General features: G+C 38.2%; 1 protein-coding gene across 4 annotated transcripts in view; it reads right to left on the bottom strand.

Annotated features, from left to right (window-relative positions):
* Positions 1–17737, bottom strand: part of dpp6a (dipeptidyl-peptidase 6a) — a 673440-nt gene that overhangs the window by 215839 nt on the left and 439864 nt on the right. For all 4 annotated transcript variants that reach the window (XM_067435535.1, XM_067435538.1, XM_067435537.1 and 1 more), the window contains one exon: positions 4986–5100. In XM_067435535.1, the coding sequence (XP_067291636.1) occupies positions 4986–5100 (115 nt within the window). The remainder of the gene's footprint in view (positions 1–4985; positions 5101–17737) is intronic.

Raw genomic sequence — 17737 nt, 5'->3', positions numbered from 1 at the left:
ATTGATATCGGCACATGCCTACAGCTGACATATTGTTTTTTAACTGATATCATTGTAGAAGCAGAGGTTTTTACACTGTATCTAAGGTTTGGAATATTGTGTTTGCTAATGTGGGATATTGTGTGTTAACATTCCTAAATGCTAAAAAAAACAATCCATCATTTTGTTGGGAGGTTGTCTGATGTAAGCATTGTGGTAATGTGTTCACTCACTGCATATTGTGTAAAATGACATGGAATGTGTGAAAGGTATGGCCACCAAAGACTGATGCTGTGCTAATTGTGTTTAGAGTTTTAAAAATGTGACAACTGATTGGACAAATGCTTGTTTGCGACTGAAAAAACACTGTATTACTCCAGTCGTCAGTGTCTCATGATCCTTCAGAAATTCATGATTTGCTGCGCAAGAAACATTTTGTAAAAATGTAAAAACACATTCACTGATCATTATAATGCATTCTTGCTGAATAAAACAAAAGAAAAAAAATCATAAATAGCCTTTTTTTCCTTGTCTTCAGTATGATTTATCATGCACAATAATTAAAAGAGAAAAAAATAAAGTTTGCAATTTAAATCAAAAATGAAACTTCAAAACTTTCCACCTCTAAAGATTTATTTTCCTAAAGTCGCCATTCCCTCTTGCTTTTCTAACTTCTCCCCATCCAATAACCATAATCTAAAAACACTTCACATAATCCAATCAATTATAAGATAGATACAAATCCCACCCTACATGTTTTTGTCATCAAACATCCTGTTTCACTCTGAAATGTCACATTGCGGAAGTAAAATGGGTTGCAAATGGTGTCATACTGACGTCAAGAATAGGATTATTTGCAATGTGCCTCATATTGTGTATTATATAAGTGACCTGGTTTACAGGCAGGAGTCTATAGAGATCTTTGAGACCTGTCCTATGTCCTGTCCTGCAGTTTTGGAGTGGCGTCAGGACTCCAGCAAGAGATCCCACCTGCTCTGTCTCTACGGCCTGTGCTCATTCTCGCTGGTCTATTAGCCTGACTACCTAAACTGTTTTCTGCTCCAGTTTAGATAGAGGACAGGCGTGAAGTGAAAGTCTGCAGCGAGACAAGGTGTCCAAACGGACAGAAGAGGTTGTGACAACACTCACACTCACTACGCACACACGCGATACAGGGACTCTTCATAGGTGTAATGGTTTTATACCGTACAAGGACACACGAAGTGTCATCATAAACCATTTTTACGTCATTATACACATTGGTCCTCACAAACTATACAACGATCATATTACGTATTATTCCTAATATTGTGTTGTCTCCCGAGTCTCCCTTTTGCTGCCAAAACAGCCCTGGCCCGTCGAGGCATGGACTCTACTAGACCCCTGAAGGTGTGCAAAAGAGCTGCAGTTTTGAAGATGCTCTGACCCAGTCATCTAGCCATCACACTTTGGTCAAATTCGCTCAAATCCTTAAACTTGGCCATTTTTCCTGCTTCTAAAACATCAACTTTGAGGACAGAATGTTCACTTGCTGCCTAACATATCCACTAACAAGATAATTAGTGTTATTCACTTCAGCTGTCAGTGGTTATAATGTTATGCCTGATCAGTGTATATAAAATAATACACACACACACACACACACACACACACACACACACACACACACACACACACACACACACACAAGCAGAAAACAAATCAAAGTGTCTTATCTCGATATGAGGCTCCCATTAAAATATTTTACACTGAACTTATTATTAGAGAAATATGTAAATGTTTAAAACAACACAAACACTACAGACAAAACTACTCAATTAGTTTCTCAAAGACTCTACCTGCTAGCTTAGTGTAGGCAAACCAGCATTCACAGCACACTAATTAAACCACGGCTGGAAGATTTTAATGGCTTTCAGAGCACAAGGGAATGCAGAGATTTATATTGCCCAGTAACAGGCTTCACTGCCCATGTACAAACTGCACTTAAATATGGTACTTCCTCCAGTGCTGAGAGCTTAATCCTGTTCTTTATGGTATGGATGCTTCTTTTACTATTTCAATGGCAGAGAAGAGCTGATTTTGTCTGTGGGTCAAAAATAACACTTTATTGAATAGTGTTCTCTGTACTATAATAATAACAAGTAAAACAAGGCACTGAAATAGTATACTTTGATGAGATGTTTACATTCAGATGCATCGTCTGCATTTGACTCAATGCGGGTATATCCTAAACTGTAAATAGTATTTAGTAGCCAAATTACTACTTAAAGGTGTCCTAATATGCCCTTTCACAAAGTCTTGATTTTGTTTTTGGGGTGGAATATATGTGTTTTCATGCTTGATAAATAAATAAATAAATAAATAAATAAATAAATAAATAAATAAATAAATAAATAAATAAATAAATAAATAAATAAATAAATAAATAAATAAATAAATAAATAAATAAACTGATTATTTTTCCCATATTTTACATTATTAAAGCTCTTCTCTCCCCAGTCTGGCATGAAGAGCTAAAACGGCAGCTTTGGGGGCATACACGTAAAGGGTGTCTTTGTGCCTCTTAACAGACACAAAATGCAATTAAAAAAATGTCTGTCCAACATGAACAGGTCCCTTACATGACAACGAGATTATTTTAAATTACTGCACATCTTTTCTCAAGCCGGGTGTGCCAAAATGGAAGGATAAATAAAGTGTACATTACCTCCACAGTGGTTGCACCCGTCTTCGACCACAGAATGGCATTTTTCTTCAACCGGCCCGGCTGTGTTGTGTCTTTGTAAGTTAGTCAAGTGTTCAGTGCAAATTTATACAATTCGGAAAGGCACAAACGCGAACAATTTCTTCTTCACTCGTGAGCCCGATCGGATCATCACTCTAGTGATGTCCGATCATGAACGAATCGTTCTTTTTTTAGTGAACCGGGCGAACCAGTTCACCAAATCGGACTGAATCGTTCTAAATGATTCACGCCTCAAATCAGCGCTGACCACACACGTTACTTTAGTTACTCACTTTCTGACATGAGTGACAGTCCCTCCGAATATAAATAAACTAATGTCTTGAATTATATGTTGTAACTCCAACCGTTCACTGAACTAAGACATGTTTTGCTGAGAGATCTGATGAACTCTGAGCAGCTGATACTGAGCAGGAGCGAGTAACTGAACGAGCAGCGTTCCTCATCGGATCAGCAGTACAGAATCGAAAACTATTTCTCTCGGACACGTTCAATACTGAGAACTGACGAGCCGATGAGCAGAGCCTCTTCATACACACGACGCTCTTCCCCACTGGACTGTTTTTCCGGCTACCGCTGCGTTCCCACGGGACTTCAGCGCGAGACACAGCTAGCCGCCTAAAACAGGTGAATTTAAACAATGGCTAAGTGGCTAAACGCATCTCGTTGTCATGTAAGGGACCTGTTCATGTTGGACAGACATTTTAATTGCATTTTGTGTCTGTTAAGAGGCACAAAGACACCCTTTACATGTATGCCCCCAAAGCTGCCGTTTTAGCTGAGGGGGGGCTCTGGGCATTAACTGTAATAACTCCGTGTTGCAAGCAACAATCCGGTTCGTTTTTTTTTTCTATACACTGTAGTCACAAAGATATAACGATCAAGATAAACGTAAAAATTCGCCGGAGTTGTCCTTCAAGTTTTTAAGTTAAACTAACAATATTTTTTTTTTACAGTGTACTGATTTGAAATATAAAAATCAAATCATTCCTAGATTATTTATTTTTTTGTAATCTTTAACAGTAACACAAGCACGTGGCATCACTGCATCAAGCTACAAGATAGTTTGGAAAATGGAAACATCATTGTCAAATGTAAGTTGTGGCATTACGTGGCTTGTCCATTCGCATCTCTTTGATCCTGATATATCATCCCTTCTCCTGATTGGCTTAATTGGTCTCCTCTCCACCAATCAGCTGGTGTGTGGTGAGCATTCTGGCGCAATATGGCTGCCGTCGCATCAACCAAGTGGGTGCTGCACATTGGTGGTGGTTGAGGAGATTCCCCTTCTATGTAAAGCACTTTGAGTGCCTAGAAAAGCGCTATATAAATGTAATGAATTACTATTATTATTATACCCATCTATTGTCATTGTCTTATGATTTTACATTAACTCTTTAGAAAACATACACCATGAAATATAATAGTATCTGGGTAAACTGCTCTGGGTTATAGCTACGATTAGCATCAAGCTACAATTAATGAGATTTATACTATGCTTTAACTCATCTCACTGTGACACAATACTGAGTGTCTGTAATAACTTCCAATTGCAATCAAATTTTTATTTTGGTCATTTAATGAGAATGATGGATTTTAGAATAAGCAAATCACAGCACCTGCGTAGCATTTCTCTAAGAATACCTAATATGAGTGTCATATACTGTATGCAGCAAATAAGTCATAACAGCGATCATAGGAAGTGAAAACACAGCGAGACAGCAGTGCTAGCAGATCACATAATTCAGTGGAAATGTATAGAAATTATGATTCTGTCTAAATAAATATGAACTAAATATAATTTAAATATACTATACAATTCCCAAAGAGGCACATATGAAGTTAGAATTTTGAGAAGTAAATAAGTACCACTTATTTGGGGTGTAATAGAAAAGCAATACAACTAGAAGTGTAATTAATTACTGTTGCTGTTGCCTTACTAGTACTTTACATTTGTGTTGTTTAGCCACATTGGATGTGTCCAGCACCTTCTAAGTGTTTATTATGTTCACATGGTCATGTTACAAAATATCACCCAATCAAAAACTTCCAGGTATAAGCCAATATGTTTTGGAAAACATTCAATGTGTTCTGGCAGGATGCAGTAACATGAGAGGCTGCGGCTTTAATAGAATTGTACACCTGTATGTAGACACTTGAAACTGATTTGTTAACAGCATTGTGTGTGTGTGTGTGTGCATGTGTGTGTACACTATGGCCTAGAGGCTTGTGGCCCCGGGGCCTTTGCTCCCAGGCTGCTTACCTGGAGTCAGCAAAATGACAGAGGTGACGATCAGAGAGCAGATGACCAGAATAACAAGCAGTGCAATCGCTATTCCCTTCCAGTTCCTCTGCGGAGGGTTACTTCCCACCAGCTCCTACAGAAAAAAAAAACGGACAAAGAGAGAGAAAGCATGTGAGTCGATGAATGCAAATGGGAGGTTAGCGAAGGACAGTTGTGTGTCAGTGAGCAGCACCTCCTGGGAAACTGCTGTTGGCCTAAAACAAATTCTGCCAACATCATATATATATATATATGTATGTATGTATGTATGTATGTATGTATGTGTATATATATATATATATATATATATATACACACACACATACATACATACATACAAAAACATATTTAGTCAGCCATCAATTGTGCAAGTTCTTCCACTTAAAAAGATGAGAGGCCTGTTTTTTTTCATCATAGGTACACTTCAACTATGAGAGACAGGATTAGGAAAAAAATCCAGGAAATACATTTTTTGATTTTTAAAGAGTTATTTGCAACTTATCGCAGAAAATAAGTATTTGGTCAATAACAAAAGTTCATCTCAATGCTTTGTTATATAAAGTGTTGAGAGTAACGCATTACAAAAGTAATACATTACAGTAACTTATTACTTTTTGATGTAACGCAGTAGTGTAAGGCATTACTAATGAATTTTCAGTAATATTTTACTCTGTACATTTACAGTAACGCTTGTGCTACCCACACACCCCCCCCAAAAAAAAGAAAACGGAAAAGGAAAAAAAATAGCGATATATTAACGAATGAAAAATGCTTTTTATATTACCTGTTCGTTATTACCTGTTCGTGGTCAGTCAATAGCCGCGTGGTGTCCAGGTTAGTAAATAAAGACTAAATGACAGCTTCTGATATATTTGTAAAGCGATTTACTTTATTCATCTCCCTTTTGCTGGTGTACATTTGTATAGCCTATTGTGTGACATAGTCCAGTGCGTGTTTAGGGCGGATTTTACAGAAGTGCCACACGCATTATTTCAGCCTCTGTGCTCGCGCTGGCCAGTGGAAAAGTGGCTAAAGAAGGTTTAAAGGCTCTGTCGTTTAAAAGAATAGCACAACGGCGAGTGCGTCGAAGAACGGACGAGAGACGAGGCGCGCTGCTGAACTAAACACTTGGGTGAAGATGACAGAATAAGACTACTGCACACCGTGGTTTTGATTTTTTTTATAGTAATAATGTAATTTAGTTCAGTTAGAGAACAGGCCGTTCAAATAAACACTGAAGGTGTCGAAGCATGATCCAAATAAGCGTCGCTGCAGGAGACAGATCTTGAGCTGACAGATGATCGCGGAAGATTTGGTTTCAAAATGAAATGTAAAAGCGACTAATAAAGGGAGTTTGTCATTGTGTTGTGTTTTTCATTAAGAATAATAAGCTAATTTTAAACCAAAACTAAAATCTGCTTGGCCGCACAGAGCGCGCATTTACTGACGAGCTGTCATTCACGGTGTGCGCGCACTGGCGCGTTTTCAGTCCATATGGAAGAATAACTTTCATAGGAATTCATTGAAAGCACTCGCTTTGCATCCGCTCCCGTTATTAATGCCTTTCGGTTAGATAGAATTAGTGATTTAAAAGCCCAGATACCGTTATTATCGGTGTTGTCACATCACACTCATGGTTCATCATATCGCCTTCTACTGGATGTAAAATGCTCTGTGGTAGCCTATATTTAAGAATGTTTAGAGCTACTTCTGTAGTTATTTTGGTGAAAGTAACTCAAAAGTAATACAAGAGTAATGCAACGCATTACAATTCTTAGACAGTAATATTGTAATGTAAAGAATTACTTTTAAATAGCAGTAATAAGTAATCTTTAATATATTACAGTTTGGAAGTAACTTGCACAACACTGGTTATTTACCCTTTGTTGGCAATGACAGAGGTCAAATGTTTTCTGTAAGTCGCCACAAGGTTTTTACACTTTGTTGCTGGTAGTTTGGCCCATTCCTCCATGCATATCTCTTCTAGAGCAGTGATGTTTTGGGGCTGTCACTAGGCAACACGGCTTTTCAACTCCCTCCAAAGATTTTCTATGGGGTTGGGATCTGAAGACTGGCTAGGCCACTCCAGGACATTGAAATACTTCTTACGAAGCCACTCCTTCGTTACCTGGGCAGTGTGTTTAGGATCATTGTCATGCTGAAAGACCTTCAATGCCCTTTCTGATGGAAGGACTTTTTTACTCAAAATCTCACGATGCATGGCCCCATTCATTCTTTCCTTCATACGGATCAGTCGTCCTGGTCCCATTGCAGAAAAACAGCCCAATTTTTGGACCATGTCACTGGGCAGTAGATTATTTGTCTTTCTTATGTCCACATCTCTCTTTTTCTCTGTTTTTATATTACCCTGTCTCTTCCCCTCATAATGCTGAGCTTTGACTAATATAGTTTTTCCGTTTTTGTCAGTAAATAAAGTAAACATATGGTTTACATATTAACATACTGATATTTATATGTATCATAAATAATTTTCTTAGACACATTAATTTACTGTTTATTAAAAGTTTTAAGTTTATTAAATTCACAATATGAACACATTCATTACTAATGCCCAATACAGGCTAAAAAAATGCTGAGTTTTTTTATTTACTGAATGTTACAAATATAATGATATTAATTTACAATATATACACATTCAGTATTAATCTTATGCCTAATCTGATGAAAATGGCTTTGTTAATATTTCTTGTTCGTTAAGGCCTACATGAATCACATAGGCATATTTCCAGTTAAAAATGGCGAAATTAGACAAAAGTTTATTTTTTTCTTTTGTTTAATATTTCTGAATTAACATGTCAAACATGAATATTTAGTTTAGCTGCTTATATTTATCTTACTTGACGTTGAGTTGCGCTACTAAAATTTGCGCTCAGCCTCAGCAGTTTCTGTGTGACCATAAAGCCCGCCTACTCTGATTGGTTTTATCAAATATTTTGACATTGACGAGCGTTGACGGACCAATGAGGCTCAGATTTACACACACACACACACACACACACACACACGGTATGTTAAAGGTGCAGTATGTAGGATTCACATCTAGTGGTCAAAATTTCTGCAGTCCAAATTCAAAATATATTGGAGAGCTTTGTTTCCCTCGCCTCTCCTCATCAGACTCACGTGGTTTGCAAGTTTGAAGACATGAAACGGGAGCGAGCACAAATGACAATGAAAGCCACACTGTAAGTTGATGAACAAAACAAAAATGCAAATTTCAAAGAAGAATAACTGGCTGTAGCCTTGGTTTTCAGAGAAACAGGTAGGTGGATTTAGCATGTTTCCTAAATATAAGCAAAAGAAATATGATGGTATTTTTTTATATATATTTTTTTAGTTTTAGTAAATTGAAAAATTTACATACAGCACCTTTAAATTTAATTAACAGTAATATTGTGAAATGTTTTCAGACATGCAAAATAAGAGTTTTCTATTTTAATATAATGAAACATAATGTATGTGATTGAAGCTGAATTTCCAGTATCACTTCTCCAGTCTTCTGCATTTCAGAAATCATTATAAATGCCCATTTGCTCCTCGGGTAACATTTATTATTATTATTATTATTATTATTATTATTATTATTATTATTATTATTATTATTATTAATGTTGAAAACAGATTTCAGCTATTTTTTGTTCAAACCATGATACATTGATGAACAGAAATAGAATGAATGAATATCATTCTTACACTGACAGAATTCCTTTATGAATATAACATTTATTTAGCATTTATTTAACAGATTTTTTTTTTGTAACATAAATATCTTACTGTCAATTTTGAATAATTTAAAGTATCCCACCTTAATAAAAGTATTAATTTATATTTAAAAAAATCATACTGACCCCAACATTTTGAACATTTGACTTTCTTTCTTCCAGCAATAGCGGAAGATTTATTGTTTGAATAAAGTATGCAGTTCTGAAAAGCTTGAGGGCATTTTAATTTCTAAAGGCCAAAAATGCATACATCATTTGTAGTTGGTTCATGTGTTGTCCGTAAGAACTATGTGTTTTTTTTTTTTTACAAAGCTGAGATTAATTCATTGATGTTAAGCCTAAAACAGAGCAAATTTTCTTGTTAAATATTTGGCAGAAGCTCTAACTGAAGCAAATTTGATAAATTAATGGAAGTCCCTCAGCATGAAAACATCAATTTGACCACGAGGAGCTATTTCAAACTAGCGATGAATCAAGTGTGAATAGCAGACAATCAACTCAATAAATCAAAACTGTTTGTTTATTAAAGATGCAGAGAACACACCCGCTCACACAGACTCTGTCAAAACATGAGAATCACAGCAAGACGGTCAGTAGACACAGAGCATTTGAACTTAAATCAGCACTAGGTAACTTTTCAACCTTCATAATATATTTTTTAAGACTCTTGTGATGATAAATCGACTTACAATAGGTTGAATAACACGTCTGCCATAGCCTGATGGGGTCTGTATCGTTTTTAATCGTACTTTTAAACTTCGGGTTTCGGGTAGTAACCCGAGAAAAAAAAAGAACTACAAAATTCGACTGCTTTACGGCATATACGTCACTTCCACCAACACACACACTTCCTTACATTCGGACGTGCGAGCCCAACTTTGTTCGTCGGATAATATAGTCATGTCCGAAGCAGCACAGACAAATAAGAAAGAAAAGGTTTTGTTGGAGGAAAGCAATAAGAGGAAACGAAAAAGTGATGTGATTAAAGGCAGGACGAGAATCAACATGTGACCAGCGTTTGCTTGTCGGCGTGAGCTGAAGGAGGCGTGCCCGACCGATGCTGTCCTGCTTGTTACGGTGAGCTACCACTCAAACATTGAACTGAAGTATCATATAGATTCTGTAAAACGGTAACCAATAGACAACTATAATGACACTGGCTTGTAAACGTGAGCATCGTGATTATTTGGCGTTTGAAAAAAATAAAACCCATGAAATTATATTCATATGACATGCTGAAACATATGCCACTGACTGTACCTGGGATGAAGACATTTCACACTCGCCGCCAGAAGAACACCTCTTGCAGTGTTCAGGGGAACTGTTAGTGCTGCACCGACCCGCGGGACGCTTTTATGAAGTTATTTGGCCCGCACCGCACCACTGTATATATTTTTACAACCCGCCGCGCACCCGCGACCATTAAATAGACATACGGGGTCCGCGGGTTATGAGACGACCCGCGCATCACTAGTTCAGGGCTATCAGGGTTGTCATGTCAACAAATGCATGCGCGATGGCATCCCCTGTTGTAGGATGACAGCTCTTACGACAGTAGTTGAGGACATTATTTTTTCCAAACTGTAGGGGGACCCCGAGAGCAAAAGTAGCCAAGTGCGGCTTTAAAGCAGAACGCATGCAAATAGAGTTGAAAGTAGCATGCGGCTGTGGCCTGTGTTCCAGCGGCTGATGTTTTTATTGGACTCAACTCAGACTAATGAAGTGGAAGTCTAGTGGCAAGGGCGGCATTAAACTCTTTAAGGCCTGAGCTGTTAGTGACCTTGTTCCTGTCCTAATTGAATAGCGCGCCAGACATCATTAGCCTGCAGATAACAGTAGCCAAAGCCTGTTTACTGGGACACCTATTACAAGGACTCATTAAAGTCCCTTTCTCTCTGTGTTTCTCTCTTCCTCTCTAGAGCCACACAGACAGACTCTTCCTCTCCGGTGTGCAGACAGAGCCACTGAGCCTCATGTGAATAGAGACAGCATTACAGCACTAACCACCACTTTCAACTTTCACTTTTGCCCTACCCCACATATGCTATCTTAATGACAGTAAAAGCTAGGCATATTTTGTCCACAATGCTAATGAGCCACATTAAGAGAATGTATTATACATTAGTCTGATTAATGCTTACATGTGCACACACAAAAACACCAAAATGACAGGTGCATGACAAAATATTAGGCCAAGTGTGAGCTGATTATTTTTCTTTTGTTTGCCTTTTCTATAGTTAATATTGAACAGATAAATGACACCACATTATGCATCTAAAAATAGCACCCTACATCAGAGTACCCAAAGTAACATTTAATCAATTACATTATTAATATGCAATCTTCATCACAACAATTCGCACTAAGTGAAAATAACTATATATTCTAATTACACTGTAAAAACAGCAGTATTTTCTTTGCAATAAGTGTAATAGTTAGATGATATTTATACTTGTACCTCTTGTTGTACATTAAACAGTAGGGCTGCACGTTTTCAAGTTTTTCATTAACCGTTAACCGAGGCCCTTAGCAGTTAATACTCGGTTAACCATAGTGTGCGTCAGGGTTATTATTTTTAGTTTATTATTGACGATAATTTGACGACCGCCATCTCCGTAGTGAACGCGCCTATAGAGAGAAATGCACATCATGGATTACATAATCAGAGAGTAGCCTATTTCTTTTCGTTTTAAATTGTTAAAAGACATTTCAAGCTTTCTTAAGATATATTTCATGTCTGTGAGGCCTACGCTGCGTTTCGTTAAATTAGGATGAGATGCGCTCCAGTTCACGATCAATGCAAGTGGCCGCGAGGGCGCCTGCATGATTAGGGCATGTAGTAAAATATGCAGCCGAGAATGATTCACACAGCGTTTGACTCGCGTAGCTGAGCCTTTCCCGGCAGAGAGTTCAAGCATCTGTGGACTCGTTCCTTCAGCTCTGGCCATCTTGCTTTCAGTCTGCGATTAGCTTTTTTTTGTTTTCTTCATTACAGTTAAAGTAACCTCTGCTTTTCACTAGTCCCTCACAAGATTGTCACTTCAAACTTTCTTTCTTCTGATCCGTTATGCACAGCGCGCGCGGCTCCCGCTCTGCTTCTGCCCTAATGCGACTTATAGTCCAGTGCGACATTATGTTTCCTCTTTATGACGCATTTTTTGACTGATGCGACTTATACTCCGGAGCGACTGATAGCCTGAAAAAATGCGGGAAGGACTGCATTGCAATACTTGCATTTTGCCCCCGTCACTCTCAATTTTAAAGTGCTCCCACGCTGTACTTTTCTTTGCCCACTTCATGTTAGAAAGCTGGTCATGACTTCTTCTTGTGGATATTACAAATGTCTGGGAGCGCTCTGGCGGTCTCTAGTGGTGCAAAAATATATTACAACTAAATTCAAAGCACGTTCAATCAATCAATCAACTTTATTTATATAGCGCTTTTACAATCACGATTGTGTCAAAGCAGCTTCACAGTGTCAAACAGGATAATATTGCAACAAAATTAGATTTGGCTGTACAGTCGTACTGGAGAAAACAGTGATGTTATCAGCTTATTTTAATTTATCATATAGCGACAATGTTGGCATATCAGTATTATAGTTTATAGAATTAAATAAAACCTAATTCATACATTTTTTGTATAATTAGTTGAATAACTTTAATCATAATTTTAGTGTCCCCAACTGAGCAAGCCAAGCCAAAGGCGACAGTGGCAAGGAACCAAAACTCCATCAGGGCGTGATGGAGAAAAATAAACCTTAGGAGAAACCAGACACAGTCGGGGTGCCAGTTCTCCTCTGGCCATCTGGACGTCACTGACGCCACTTAACCGAGCAAAATGTTTCACACGGTTACGCAATTTTTAACGGTTAATCGGTTAATCATGGACACCCCTATTAAACAGTATGCAATAATAACACAGAGTGTAAAATTATTATATTTATTAAAATGATTAAAATTGATGCCGGCTTATTGGGACAATAAAGTAGCCTGGCTCTGCTCTCCTGTGTACTTCCTCTCGATTTTCCTTCAGTTCTCTGTCTGGGACTGTGGTATATTCTCTGGTTTTCTCCGGTCAAATGTTAACCGGTCCAATCAGCAAACAGAGGGAGTGGCTGAGAACAATGACATTGATGGCATGTGCTAGTCTTAGATGACATGTCACGGCCATAGGTTAGAGATTGGTTAGCAATAGTTTAAAACTTAAACAGAGTACCCGTCTTCAAGGAAGTTAATGCATGTCAATGGAGAGTGGCCAGACTCTCTGTACAAATGAAAGAGTCTGGTCGAACCAGGCTAACAATAAAGACCTCCCAAAACCTAAAACAAGCTTTTAATTGTGTCAACCACAAATAATTGGTTAGGAAATTAACAAAATTCAAGCATCATTTAATGCACTACTTAAAAACATCTAAGACAGATTATGGAGTTTTTGGCAGAGTATGGGAAGTTGTGTGTGGAGTGATGAATCACAATAAACATGAGCTGCATGGTGATGCTCTAGACCGGTCTTTGAAAATCTGCTGAGAAATATAATAATAAATGCATCTTTACTAAAGTGAAGCATGGAGAAGGGTGCATGGTGATGCTCTAGACCGGTCTTTGAAAATCTGCTGAGAAATATAATAATAAATGCATCTTTACTAAAGTGAAGCATGGAGAAGGGGGTGTCATTCATGTGAAATGCCATTTAATGCTTTGGAGTACAGGAGAATATTTTTTCTTCCCACACATGAAAAGTTGTTATAGACGGTTTCAACGGCAACAACATAAACAAACCCTACTGCGCATGCGCGCTTTTGTGGCCCAAACTTAACTTCCGGTAGACATCAATAACACCAGAGGATGCGTTATCTTTCTTATGCGCTAGCATCTTTAATTTTAATTGTGCACCATTATCTTAATGTATATATATTTTTTTGTTTCAGCATGTTTATTATAAATAATCTCCCATTTATGTCTTTAATATAGAGTGGGAAAACGCCCCACTTAAAGGGTAGGTCACCCAAAACTGAAAATCCTGTCATTCATTACTCACCGTCACGTTGATCCCAGAGTTTCCGCTAGAAAAAAAGGGTGGGACAGGTGGGACATGTCCCCACCACTTTTTTTTAAAGCATCTTGCTTCACGGATTAACCTAACTAATACAAACAAAACATCTCTGGTTAACTAGAAGAGTATCATTTCATTCGTTTGTTAAATAAGAGGCGATCGCTCGGTGCCGCTGTAATCAGTGCTGCAGATTTCTCTCGCGGCTCATGCAGTCTTCACACAGACGAGCGCTTTAATCTAACGCTTAACGCCGTTGCAGAGACTTTCTGTTTGTTCCGGTCAGATCGCGAAACAAAATGCACCAAAACTGTTCCTGCCCTTGATGTACAACCACTGATGGTATTCGGTTTTGATGAGAGAAAAAATAGACCACGAGGGCAGATTAGAAACGAGAACTTCTGACAAGTTTAACAGACTAGACCAGTGATTAAGCAAAGTGTGCAAATCTATTTGCCTTTATTCACGTGAAAAATCTTGGCACAACACTATTGTGTTTAGATGCAATAATTAAACGCAATTAATAAATTTAATTATAAACTCAGTATGTCTCATTTAGTTGGTAACATTTAAATTGGCCACTGTGTGAAATGACAAAATCATATAATAGAATATAACAGATAACTGTAAGCAGGTAAGAACTACAAGATGTTTTTGAAATCATTAGAGAAAACGACAAAATTACTTCTTCACAAAATTACGTGTGTGAATAAGTGCTACCTGTTTAAAATGTGCTTGCACCCGATCATATTCAGTAGAAGGTTAAAAAAAAATCCCTTAAACTTTAACATCCCGCTCATGCCCATCGACTGTATCCAGCTGGTTGTGTACCGTGTGAGTTCTGAACACTGCACCATGTGCTCATTTAAATCTTTTTGTTTCTACACATATTAGGCTACATATTTCTCATGTCTGTGAGGCAAGCCTGCTGAGTTTCAGTTCATTTGAGACGCGCTTCAGTTAATGAGCAATGAAAGCGATGGCTTCCGCGACCTAGTCCACTTATTTATTTCTTATTTATTAAATACATGCTGTAACAAAGTTCTTAATGTGAGGAAGGAAGAGGACACGGGGGTCGGCTGGACGGTTGATGCTCTTTTATTTATCAACTCAATATATCAAAAGCACACTTATGGTGTGGAGATTCTTTCCAACTCCAAACACTCGCGATCACTTCCGGGTCGGCGCTTCCGGTTTCGCAGTCTGTGTTTCAGCATCAACCGTCCGTCTCTCTCTCTCCCTGGTCTCTGGTTCCGCCGAGGTTTTATACCCTCTCCGCGCTCATTACTGGAACAAGAGACAGGTGTTATTGATCTGCGTCCAACCCACTCACTTACCGCTCGTCCCGTGGCTCTCTCTCCCGCTGCAGACCTCGCTGAACCACGCCCCCCTTGCCACACATGCAATTAACCGAAGAAACCTTTATTAAAATTAAGAGACAATTTGTACAAAACGAAAGAAAGGCTTTTTACAAAACAAAACTTAATATTAAACTAAATATAACCACCAAAATCATTTCTGACCCACTTGCATCTTTGCACTTATAGCCTATCATAATCAGATGAAATCTAAAAATAATATTATAATATTTAAACATAAATATGAAGAAAAAAAACATTGTTTAATGGCTACAACAAGTAGTAAGCTACAGATTTATGTCATGTCTGAGCTGGATTTGAACAAACATCATTTTACCGGTGGGTTCATGAGCGCGCGCCTGCGGATTATTGAGCTGATCACACCGGCTCCGCTCCGCTAATTAGTCATTACAGGCTCGTTCTCGATGCTTACACGGGCAGGGCCGGTCTCTCGGGTGCATGGGCTCGGGTAGGGTTGGGCTTTATTTTTTTGAGCCGATCTACGCTCTAGTTCTGGCGAAAAATGTAGTGCTGTGCCGGCCCATTGTCATAAATTGTTCTCGTGATGGAGCGGTAGTGGAGCTCTCTCGGAGCGAGTAAAAACCACAACACTCCGCCTTTTAAAAAAATCGCTCCTCACTCCATTCAAAATCTCGCCGCTCCACTCCTCACTCCGCTCCGCTCACATAGGCCTACTCTGCTTCGCAGGCTGTGGAGAATTGCAATCCTCCATAGCCACGGAGCGCTGTCATGACAGCGAGGGCATCACGTCGCAGGCTTACGGTATCGATAAGAGGCAGTTTTAATCTGACAATTTGACCGAAAAGATTTCATTTTGTCGGACATTTAATATTTTTCCCGGCCAATGTCCGGTAATTACCGGACAACGGAAACCCTGGACTTGATCCCAACCCGTAAGTAGCCTATCTTAAATTGTGTTCCGACAATGAACGAAGGTCTTACGGGTTTGGAACTACATAAGGGTGAGTAATAATGACAGAATTAACATGTTTTTGTGACCTAACCCTTTAAGGACCATATGCCGTTTTCTGTACAGTAGCCTATATAAATGCATGCGCACTCGCCTTTTAATTATGCAATGCGTCGGAATAACATGTTTCTTTGTTTCATAATATAAGATTAATGTTGGGAAACTTGTGTCATGTGCTCTCTGCTTGATTTTTAATATTTATATCATGTTAACCAAGAATAGTACGTCAAAATGTATTTCTACTGAGTAGTGCGCCATACTATCCATTAGCCACACCGATAAACAGACACAGACCGGAAGTTAACTTCGGGCCAGGCGCGTAACCGTAGCAACGAGCGTGCGTTCGATGAAACCGTCTATATATAGAGGAATGATCAGATGTTATTTGTTCAACAAGAAAATTATCCTGCCCAAATTGACAAAAAAAAAACAAAAGTCTAGATTTTACCCCATAGTGAATATTTAGTCTCACATTAAACTCAAATGATCTGGCAGACATTTTAACTATGTATGAACTTTTTGAAGTGATTAACATTGACTGGGACAAAACTGACACTTCCAGTAAAAAGCTATCTGCAAGTTTACCCACACAGCAAAAATATTTAAAGAAAACAAATGGGAAGGCTATTCCGTGCTAAGTTACTATACAGTATTTGTGTAATTATTGCTCATTTTCCGACCAGTGATTTGTGATTAAAATGGTTAAGACCACTAAATATGTATATATATATTTGGCTTATTGTTTATTTTTCTTAGTGCTGGTTTACACAAAACGTGTTTTTATTTTTTGCTGTTAAAGGATTAGTTCACTTCAAAATGAAAATTTACTCACCCCCATCTCACCCAAGATGTTCATGTCCTTCTTTTCTTCACTCTAAAAGAAGAGAAAAACATTCCAGGATTTTTCTCCACCAAATGCACTTCTATGGCAACCAACGGGTTGAAGGTCCAAATCAAGGCTTTTTCAAAGTGCTTTGAAGGGCTCTGCACGATCCCAACTGAGGAATATGGTCTTATCTAGCGAAACCATCTGTCATTTGGTGCTCATCTTTGGTGCTCTGTTTTTAAAGTTGGAGATGGAGTTTTTTGGTAAAGGGCGTTTGTATTAATCTCTGCATGTTCACTTGGTGCGCTACTTCTGTCTACGCCTAGCGTGACCTTTCCGACTTGATAACACAATCCATGGAGCAGAGCATCGAAAGATGAGCATTTTAGGTTAAAACGTATATAATTTTTTTATTTTATTTTTTAAATGACAGGTTGTTTAGCTAAATAAGAACATTTAGAGAGATCATTTAGAGCCATCTGAAGCCCTTCGAAGCTCCTGTTGGTTGCTTTCACAGTCCATTAAGTGAAAAAAAAAACAAATCCTGGAATGTTTTCCTCAAAAAAAAAAATGTTCTTTTCGATTGAAGAAAGAAAGACATGAACTTCTTAAATGAGATGGGGGTGAATAAAATATCAGGAAAGGTTTATTTTGAACAGAATCCTTTAAAAACATGAGACGTCAATGGAATGAAAAAAGCTAGGTCTGAAGACGAAGTCAAACTTCTTTTAACTTGATTGTTGTGTTTTTAGAATGCTGTGTTA

This window comes from Pseudorasbora parva, chromosome 24, assembly GCF_024679245.1.
Source record: "Pseudorasbora parva isolate DD20220531a chromosome 24, ASM2467924v1, whole genome shotgun sequence".
Taxonomy (NCBI): domain Eukaryota; kingdom Metazoa; phylum Chordata; class Actinopteri; order Cypriniformes; family Gobionidae; genus Pseudorasbora; species Pseudorasbora parva.
Note: the sequence above shows the minus strand (reverse complement) of the source record. Positions and strands in the feature narration are given on the sequence as shown.